The sequence below is a fragment of the Nicotiana attenuata genome, chromosome 10 (assembly GCF_001879085.1).
Source record: "Nicotiana attenuata strain UT chromosome 10, NIATTr2, whole genome shotgun sequence".
Lineage (NCBI taxonomy): Eukaryota > Viridiplantae > Streptophyta > Magnoliopsida > Solanales > Solanaceae > Nicotiana > Nicotiana attenuata.
In genome coordinates, this window is record NC_031998.1 from 18418636 (window position 1) to 18429167 (window position 10532).

The 10532-nt window shown below is 34.7% G+C and overlaps 1 protein-coding gene across 3 annotated transcripts; it reads right to left on the reverse strand.

The window, feature by feature from the left end:
* On the reverse strand, positions 1401-10252 carry LOC109233097 (syntaxin-52-like). 3 transcript variants are annotated; one of them, XM_019398856.1, is made up of 9 exons: positions 10019-10252; positions 7862-7990; positions 6293-6375; positions 4839-4914; positions 4018-4241; positions 2586-2791; positions 2389-2489; positions 2198-2242; positions 1401-1862 (listed from the first exon to the last, which is right to left on the reverse strand). In XM_019398856.1, the coding sequence occupies exons 4-9, from the start codon at positions 4839-4841 to the stop codon at positions 1737-1739; spliced, it is 705 nt and encodes a 234-aa protein (XP_019254401.1). In that variant the 5' UTR covers positions 4842-4914; positions 6293-6375; positions 7862-7990; positions 10019-10252; the 3' UTR covers positions 1401-1736. The 3 variants fall into 3 exon arrangements, with proteins under 3 accessions (XP_019254401.1, XP_019254400.1, XP_019254402.1); XM_019398855.1 differs by lacking the exon at positions 7862-7990; XM_019398857.1 differs by lacking the exons at positions 4839-4914; positions 7862-7990 and having other exon boundaries at positions 10019-10251.

Below are 10532 nucleotides of genomic sequence, written 5' to 3' on the forward strand. Positions count from 1 at the left end.
TTCAAGCCAAGCTTGATCCAGCCTTTACTTTGAGCAATTAACACATAATATAAAAAGATGCCATGAAAGAGTTTAATACTGGGCTCAAGTGCAGTTCCTAGACACCATCATCTTGTGGTTGGCCTTTCATCAAAGACTTATCACAGTTGATCAATTGAAGAAATGAAGCATCTCTGTGCCAAGTGAATGTGTATAATGCAGAACGAATACAGAGGAAACAGTGTCTCATCTCTTTGTTGACTGTGAGTACTCTAGGACTGTCTGGGATACACTGTTACATTGGAATGGCTCTCAAAAAGGATTAACAATTGCAAGCCTTGAGCAAGCATACTGGCATTTCTTTTTGCAGTAGTTTACCACACTTGGATGGAACCGGACATGTGAAGATTTCAGGGGCAAAGGACAGAAAGTATTACGAGGATTCGAGAGTGGAAATGACACCAGGTAGCCACTTTTAAGTATGCTATTTAAATATATTCACAGTTTACAATGTATTTAAAGATTAGCCAATTTCGCTCAAACTTAAGTACATGACGTCCTAGAGTTTAAAGCTCAAAATTCAAACTTCAAGACATCGTATCCTAAAGTTCGATAATTTTGTCTTGAAATTCGAATCTTATGTCCTGAATTTGAAATTAGTAGTTCAAAAATTCAGGACACATAAGTGTCTTGAATTTCAAATTAGCATCTCAAAATTTGGGACTCTAAGTCGTGAATTTTCAAATTCACGACACTAAGTCTGTGAATTTCCAAATTCATGACACTAACACGTGAATTTCCAAATTCATGATACTTAGTCATGAAGTTTGGATGAATTAGCTAATCTTTAAATACATTGTAAATCGTGGATATATTTTAAATAGCAGGCTTAAAAGTGACTATTGCTACACTTCGCCCGATTCGAGACATAGTACTCCTACATATTAGAGCGCAAAAAAAGATCAAGTGGAAGAGGTTTTTAGAAAGTTTGAATAATTTTCCTGTCTAGTCTTGTAAGACTGATTGTAAATAGATAGATCAGAGGGGAGACTATTAAGTAGCAATAGTGGCTTTATTTGGGTAGCTCTGTAGTTCATTGGAGCTAGCGGAAGTAAATAGTTATACTTGGTTGAATTTTTTTTTGCCCGTTTGACCAAAAAAAAAAAAAAGATTTAAGTGAATATTTATATTTATCTTCATATTCGACACTCAACAGTTCTTAGAAGATAGGCCAAACATGGAACTGCCTCTTTGTTACGAACAGAAGCACTTCTCAAATGACTTAGACCAAACACAAATTATTATTCTTTCCAATAAAGTGGATATAATATGTGTGATCCTTGTACATTCAGAAGCATGTATCCAAGAGAGTAAACCCACCAAAACAATCACATTTTGATATGTCATAAACTGCGTAATAGTTTGACTATAAGCCTGAAGAATGCATTGCACCATAAAATTTAATATGTTCATAAGAATTGTCTCTACAACCGCCACTTGTATCCATGGCGGAGCCTTGTTTCTTCTTAAATTAAAAGCTATATTGTGTCATGTACGATTCCCCCGGAAGCACAGGAAAACCCAAAATATACATAATACCTGCTTTCATAACAAATGATGAAAAATTTGCAGTCCTTGTATAGCTAGAACTTTTGAAGTTGATTGAAGAAGTTGCAAAAGGAATGGAACAAAGGGCTTCTCTTGTAGCCAACAATGAACAATAGAAGAATTGGATGATACTTTACCATCATCAATTATCACAAGTACTTTACCAATAGGAAAATGACAACGGCTAGAATAACGATAAATATGACCAAAAGGCACAACCATGTACAGCCGCCTTTTGTGCGTTTATTCAAAAATGCTAATTTCCTTTGCACCCTCTGTTTCAAAGGAAAATGGAAAAACCGCATTAGCTTGAGCATGACAAAATCAGAGATTTCACTTATTAATTCCTCCATCCAATTTTACCATCCACAGGTTTGAATGCAAGTGCACCCATCAGCATTTTGATTACCATACAAAATCTTAGTTTACTCTCTGCTAATTACATTGGTTTGTGTATTCATGTTATGCAATAAACTATGACTTTAGCAAAAGCAAAACTACTTCTTAAAGAAATGTATATATAAGAGTGATTAACTCATGTAACAGTAACACACAGCACAACCAAAAAAAGAAAAATGTCAATGTGAAGCATATTGAAAACGAGCAATACCAGAAGCCGGGAGTTTGTTGTATCAACATGGTAGTCTAAGTTATCCTGCATATCAGATAAAATGTTATGCTGCTAAAATGTAGATACAGTTTTTGAAAACCCCATCAAAATGAAAGGGATAGAAATGCTTTCAAGTGTTAGACAAAACCATAAAAGGTTAAAATGAAACTTTTTGCAGTAATATCACCCACCAGTAGTGCAGTATGTAGGTTCAGCTCCTCATTGATTGCTAATGCAACATGTTTTGTGCTTGTCACTGTCTCCTCCAATTTATCAAGATCCTCATCCTGCTCTGTTTTAAATATAAATCAAAAGACAACCACATTAACTTAGCTTTTTGAAAAAAAAAAAGCAGAACATGTAGATTTCTAGTGTTATGACAACATGCCTTTAATAACTTGTCGTTGAAAGCCTACAAGACCCTGGTTGTCAAGACCAGTTGCCCGACTGATAACATCAGGTCGCTTAGTTTCTGGGCCAAGCAAGCTGTCCCTATTTGCAAGGTTATTCATGTTGAGTGTGGTCGCCATCTGATTAGCTTTCGTAATCATATTATCGAGGATGTCATGACGACGCTTCATCTCCTTTTTGGTTCTGTTTACAAGTAAAGAACCATGAATAAACTTACAAATCTTCATCAATTAATAACAGCAAATATATACTCTGAAAAAATGTTGAAGACATAATTAAGTAAATAAAAATGTGCTCTCTCTAACAGCTTAAGCTTTTAAATGAGATGGTCGCACACTTCAACATTGTATCAGAGGTACTGGGTTCGAGTCTCACCGCCACCCAATATCAAAAAGAATTTTCACGTGCTTGGCTCATCCATAAGATTCAAGCCCGCACGTGAGGGGGCGTGTTCAAGACACAATTAAGTAAATAAAAATGTGCTCTCTAACAGCTTAAGCTTTTAGATGAGATGGTCGCACACTTCAACAAAAACATAAAAATTCCCATACAACTATCAAAATGAATTCGGGATTAACGATTCACTCCACTTTCATTTTTCAGCTATAAAAATTTAACACCTCCGGCTTATGGAACTTAACTTTTTTTTGGAACTAATAAAAGTGTACTGCACCTGTACCTCCAGAAGATGAACACTTCTTTAACTATATCATTTGTATGCTGACCAAGTTGACCATCAAAGTCATCTATTCAGCCTACTCCCATCAAACTTCACCGGAGTTACACTCTCCTCAAACCACAACTCCAGCAATCCAGCTTTTCCTAATCTCTCCGCCCTCCTGTTGACCCTCTCAATCTCTATGCTCCACTCCACCCTATACTAAACCCTGTTCCAACATACCTAGGACTCATCAGCTCACCTTTAAATAATGATTTTAAACTTTATGTTCAAGTTGCAAATTGTCTCTCCCGTATCAACAGTGGATTTAGATTAAAAACTTATTAACTTCACTTCTACCCGTTGTCACAGCGGGTTATAAGCATAGCTAATAATCTGAGGAGTTATATCTCAAATCTGAAACTGGAATTTAACTCTATACCAAAGGCAGTAACCAGAGAAACAAAGCCATTTTACACCAAACTGTATAAAGAGGGAACTAGTACTAGATCTTTCAAGTAAAGATAAGGTTATAATCATGAATTAAATTTTCAAGTCAATGATAGTGCATCCTTGAGCACAAAGTATAGAACAGAAAATGTTGAAGTAAATTTGTGAAACAACATGAAAACGTTGATTTGCCATCTTTCTGTTTAAACCTGAGTACTTTATAAGGATATCATAATAAACTGAAAGATGATTTATATAGTATCATAAAAACCCAAATAGAAGTCTGTATGCAGTTTCTTACAAAGGCTGCTTGCTTGGGAGTGTTGGAAGAAGGGACTGGAGAGTATCGAGCCTTGTCTTTAATATAGTGATTTTTCTCCGAGCTGCAGATAAATGTCGTTGTGTTTCAGGTCCGGAAGAGGGCAAGGAGTTCCTTGCAGAAATCATAGAACCGACTTCATCCGCAAGTTTGGATGCTTCATTAAATTCTCGCATCCATGAGTCAGCAGACGATGCCATAGATAGCTGAGAAATCAAAATTGCATCTTAGGCAAAAAAAATAAGAAATTGAATATTAAATATTACTTCTGACTCTTATTCAAAATATAAAAGGGATACTTAATTAGCTCTACGACCAAATTGAATTCCCTCGTTTGAGTTGACAAAATTAGTAACGACGCAAGTCGAATTGGGCATTGTATGTGGGTGACTATTCGTTATTGAGGAATAGATAGGAAATGAAAAGAGAAAAGGTTGTCTTTGGAACAATAAAGTTGGATTCCATAGGAGTAATATTTTCTTGTGGTGTAAAATATTGCGAAAATTTCCTTTTGAGAAGATGAACATTGTTTTAGGATGATATAAATGATAAAAGCAGACATTCATTTTGGGAGTACGTTATTTGAAGTTTAACTTTGGAGCTGCTTCCCATAATGAGTTAATTTGCAATAACTTTATAGTTAATTCCAAGGTGCAACAGAAAAATAACATCTCAGACTTTTATAAACATGCAAAGATCAGCATCCATACCAAACTGCCTCTGAGATATCACAGTGCAGCCAAAAGTAAAGAATATGTGGAAAGAAATAAAGAGAAATAAAAGTGCACAGGCTTGGAGCTTGCCATAAAAGTCACAACGCGGGGAAAAGAACCAGAATGTTGTATAATAAGGCTTTTCAGTGTAAAATAAGGCTTGATGCTGCAAATAAAAGTAATAAAAGATAAGATACAGGTAAAGAACAGAAAAAAAAGCTTCATGATGGTTGGTTCAACACTCAAGCATAACTCACGCAAAAAAGTGTAAGTGTAAAAAATATAACTCTTAAGCTTGAGTTCACATAGTCTAAACTCCAAAGTGAATATTAAAAGTCTAGTAAAACTATAAAAATCTGAAACCAGAATAAAAAGTAAACATTGACAGATGAAACTTAGGACGCCATGTCTCCTTATTTGAAAGGACAAAAAATAAAATCAACAATGACTGTTGAAATAAAAGGAACCATAGAAAAATAAGGCCACCCAGGACATGGCAGAACAGAAGACCTTATTCTTCATCATCTAAAAAAGCAAATATGTTATACACTTTGGGAGCTGTTTTACAACGTATTACATCTAATGTTTACAAGCAGAGGCGGGTCCAGGAATTTGATGGATACGGGTGCCACTGCTTTTAATGCAAACCGACCATAGTGAAGAGAGAATTTGGGTGTACATTTAGTCGGTTCGATCCTTTTTGATTAATTTGGTTCGTGTCGGTCCGTTTTGAATTAATTCAATTCAATTTAAAAGATTTTTTTTATGCATAAATGAATATGTGATCACAAAATCGAGTAAGTTCTTCCAATTCGGTCTAATTCTCTGGATTCAAATTCGATTAATGTGATTAAAAAATATAAAGTAAAAGTAAAATTTTATATTAGGAAATACACTTCAATCTACATATAGGTAGATTAATATTATGTCTTTGATGCATCATTCTAATTTTTTCTAAAATTAATAAAATAACATTAGATGGATAAAAAGAGGAAATGATTAAAATCACATTCAAATAAATTTGAAGATCTAGAAAAAGAAAAAGGAAGCAAATACAATTTAAATAAATATTAAAAATGGGATGGTACAAAAAGAGTGAATAACAAAGGTGAAGAAATTAAAAGAATTTAAGAGGAGCATAAAGAAAAGAAAGAGAAAAAGATGACAAGAGAACAACTAGGAATCAGAGAGTCTCGATCCTGGCCTGTTATCTGGGGCTTTAGTGCTTTAACCGGGGCACCTACAGTCACTTTGTGACTTGGGGTGCCACCCGTCATATATGTTCATATTTTGAGCAAAATACCAGTACATATATAAGATTTTAGCCAAGCGACCGGGTGGCGTACCACCCCCAATACCCTACATAGATCCGACCCTGTGTACAAGCAAAAACATCTAAACGCAAATACACAAGCACATGAATAGGTTTTCACGGAATGAAGCTCATAAGAAGCAGAACAGGCATGTTTTGGAAGTATTACATACTAGAACATCAATCATATGCTAAATCTTCCATACTTGGTATGAAAGGAAATGAATCTGACCTTTCACCAAAACGATGTCAACCAGGCTTGTTGATTTAGATTACCTCAATATTGCCTGAGAACTTCTCAATTGCAGACCATGCCTAACAAAGAAGTAGATATACATAAATATTTATAAAATTTTAAAAAACTAGAGGAAAAATCTGAGGCGTATATTCTGAAAAAGTTAATGTAATAATGGCCATGACTTGCTATAAAGAAGCATATTAACTCTTGACTTGTGTGCACGGAGCGAACAAGAATGAAGTTAACCAAACCAAATGATTGTGAAGACAAACCGTTGCAAGTAAAGGGAAGTTATATAGAAGCATATTAACTCTTGACTTGGATAGCGCAATTCATTTAAGGGATTTGTCTAGCAAACCCTTCTAGACTTGTATGCTCATTAAACAATGTGGAATAAGATTCTTATAGGGGTTAATAAGAAAATATTATAAAAGCGATCAGAGATTTGTAAACCCATCCTTCAAGAAGCTATTCAGCAATAGGAAAAAGAGCTAATGAAAAATAGGAGCTTTGCTGCAGTTCCTGAGCTGAAACTGATAGAACAAAGCATCTCTTTGAACCAGACCATTCCAACACTCAATGATTTATTTCTTAAGACAAATTAGGGGTTCAACACTAGAAGGACGCCCATCATAAAGAGAATGAAATGCTGCAGGTAGGAATGCGACCCAATGGCTAGTGAAAGCTTTGGAGGTAGACATTCATCTGGTAAGCCAGAATAAATCCTTGACCGATAGATGTCTTATGCAAGCTGTCAAATTACCACGACAGTCCTCCTTTATTTGGGTTAGACAGTTGACACTAGCAATATCAGGTCAAATAGAACACTAAGCTCTCAAAATTCTGTGAAGACTCCCAAGAAAATTAAATAATTGAAAAAATGAAGAACATCCTGTAGAACATTTATTTGGCATATCACAATTTCCTGATACCACTAATTACTAGCTGGTGAATGTTCTTCTGAGGTGAAAATATACCATATTCCCTACTTAACAAGCCTTTTCTATTTTGTTCAAATTAAAGAGGTATAGAACCAAGATAAGAAATAGTTTTACATCTTCGGTTATTATCTGCCCACAGAAACCGTTCATTCTTTTCCATGTGCATAATCTCTCTCCTTAATGCAGTTTTAGATAATTAGTTTTAAAAACACAGACACACAAACACACACAATATAACTCAGAGTGATTATGTGTCCACAGAAATCATATTCATCCTTTTCCCATTGACAAAAGTTTTCTTTAGTGCAGTTGCAAGTTAACCGTCTTCATCACCTCATATGACCATGATGATATCATGTCTACAGTGAAGACCCAAAAAGAAAATAGATAAATAAAACTTTACCCAAATATGGTGTTATATTCTGGTAAGCACAGAGATTATGAACTAATATGGTCTAGTTCACCATAACATCAGAAAGAACAAAAAGTACGAACAGTTACGCTAAACAAATGAACAAATACACAATCACCAAACACAAACACATTTTATCTTTATAGGTATAGGTAACTCTAGTGATGAAGAAATCAAATTGCTTCTTTAGTGCTGTTCACTCCTACTTACGGAGAAATTTGCAAAGCTACTTCTTTTTGGGAATTGATTTGCAAACTAGTTGTCATGTTTAATCGATCAAATTTATGCAACACTTCCATATGCCTTCCCTATTTCCTCTTTGTAGGGGAACGTTAGTAACTGCATCAACAGAAAGTAAACAAACAGTTGAGCCACCACATACAACATAGAATCGATCACTTTATTATGAATGTAAGTTTCTTTAACTAAGTGATAATATATTAAATTCTATTCGTCCAGCGTCATTCCTATTAAGAAAAGGCCAAGTTCCTGGTATAAGATGTCCTGAAATCACCTGACGATTAACAAGGACAGCTTTGCAAATTTCTTTATTTGACTAAATTTGCTATCGAACCGCAACAATAAGATCATATCACCATTTCATCTTATAGAGATAAAATCGAAGATAAATTTATTACAGCACATCCATAAGTTTGAAGAGACACCCTTCTCTATGGAACACATGAAGGCATTTGCTTAACGATTAGAAAACTCCAATATAAAACAGCATCAGCGTCTTGTAGCATTTTCAGAAAGCTGCTTGCTCTGAAGCCAAAATCAATTGACTTCCCTGATATCTTTTGTCACACATGTCCAGGCCTTCAATAGACTCTTACAGTCTGGCAAACGCCTCGCACTCGACAACTTACAAAAGAGAGGCATCATCCTTTGCAGTTAATGCATAATTTGTGAGGAAGAAGAGTTAAATGTCAATCACTTATTCCTATACTGAAGCTTTACATGCCAAATCTAGAATTTTTCTTTAACTCCTTGGGCATTAGAAGTTGTATGCCAAGATCTACTCTGTATTCGTGCTTGCTTGGCATAAGAAGGGAATGACCAGATCCTCTCTTGGTATATGGAACTCAATTCCAGCAGTCGCATGGTGGGTTATTTGGAAGGAGAGAAATGCTAGAGTTTTTGAAGATAAGGACATGTAGATATCTCAAACACAAATGTCTATGTTGGTTTTTGGTGAAACATGGGCATGGAAAATGTGTTAAGAGCCTGACACTATGATTGACTCCCTTAGTTCTTTACACACACTAAAGTACTCACCTTTTTGGATGTACATTCCATCATTATCTTTTTGCTGGGTTTACATTAACTAAATACTTACATTACCTATCTTAAAGTGTGGGCTCACTTTTGTTTCTCATAAGAGACAAATCCTGTTCGCACATTACCTATTGAGGGCATCATATCATTGCACATTCTATGAAACAATATGGTCCTATCCTCGACCAACATAGGTTTTCATTACTACACCAGCTGCATAACAGAATCTCAGTTATTACAAAAACTCCAAAGTATTTGTTTTCTTGAATCTAACTCGGAAGTCCCTAATTGTCTTAAACTTATACCAAAAAAAATATCTTAAACGCCAAATTTATTGAGTATTGAAACGAATCATGTCGAAGTAGAGCAAAATCCATATTGAGGATTCTTATAATCCGAAATGAATTAGTTTGAGAATTAGGCATAGGTGTTGTTGTCATATTGCAACTCATAACTGACAGCATAAGCCTAACATCAACTCTTTTATACTTATAAAGGAGAGCTGAGACCCTGTTATTGATATAAGGAAATAATAGTTAACGTACTTGCATCATTAGAAACTCTTAACAATACAATAAGATTAAAGTTAAGGTAACAATCAAAATTCAAAACAAACATTTTATTTAAGGTAACAGTACAATACAACACTATGTGTAACAACTAACCAAACAAGCTGTTATTTTACAGTTCTGTTAGATGAGTTCAAATGTGATACATATATATTTTCTGCAGTATTGCAGAAACAACAATAGTAACTAAAGCAACTAATTCCAGAATTCAGTTTACCTCTAAAACATACCAAACCATTAACACCAGAAGTGAACTATTGGCTCTATTAAGAACCTAGTTTTGACATCATTACAATCTCCATACAACTGTCAAAATACTACCAAAATAATAAACCGAATTAAGACAAAAGCTAAAAGTTTCGAAATTCTTAAAGTTTACGCAGCAATCTTCCTGAGTTTAGCAGAAACCCAAAAAGAAAGGATAAATACAAAACAAATTAAATGATTCATCATGAAAACCAGAGTAATCTAGATTCAAATCAGAAGGAACAAGTAATTAGTGAAGGGTGTTGGAATTTACCTTACGCAATGAATTGAATCAACAGTTCGCTGATAATTTTGGATCAGGATTCCGCGTGAATTCTGTATATGACCATTTTTCCTTTAGTTCTTGTAACAATTAATTGAGGAAAAGGTCAAAAGGAATGAGGGGAAGGAAGGAAGCCAGCTTTATTGTCCGTTTGCAAAAATTACAACACGAATGTACTTGTTATAGTACTCCCATAATGTGGGCCGTGGGATCTTTGGCAAGTTCTTTGATTGGGAATTCTTTTTGAAGGGATATACATATGCTGACTAATAAAAGTATGAGTTTTTGGCCAAAATTGTCCTTTATGTTTGAGAGTAGATTCATATTTGTCCTTTAAATATTAACGTGAGCATCTTTAATTCCTTAAATTTATTAAAGTAGAGCATTTTTAGTCTCACTAACACAATTTATTTAAAAACTAACGGTACTACCTAGCAATAAAGGGAAAAGTGTGACGTCTCGATAGGCCGTTTGAGTACTAGCCTTTATTTTTGTGTTCTAAAAC

Coding starts and splice junctions, on each gene's coding strand:
- LOC109233097 (XM_019398855.1), bottom strand. Junction 2,792..4,017: donor CTCCCAAGCAAGCAGCCTTT/GTAAGAAACTGC, acceptor ACTTGTAAACAG/AACCAAAAAGGAGATGAAGC. Junction 2,490..2,585: donor TCAACGACAAGTTATTAAAG/GCATGTTGTCAT, acceptor TATTTAAAACAG/AGCAGGATGAGGATCTTGAT.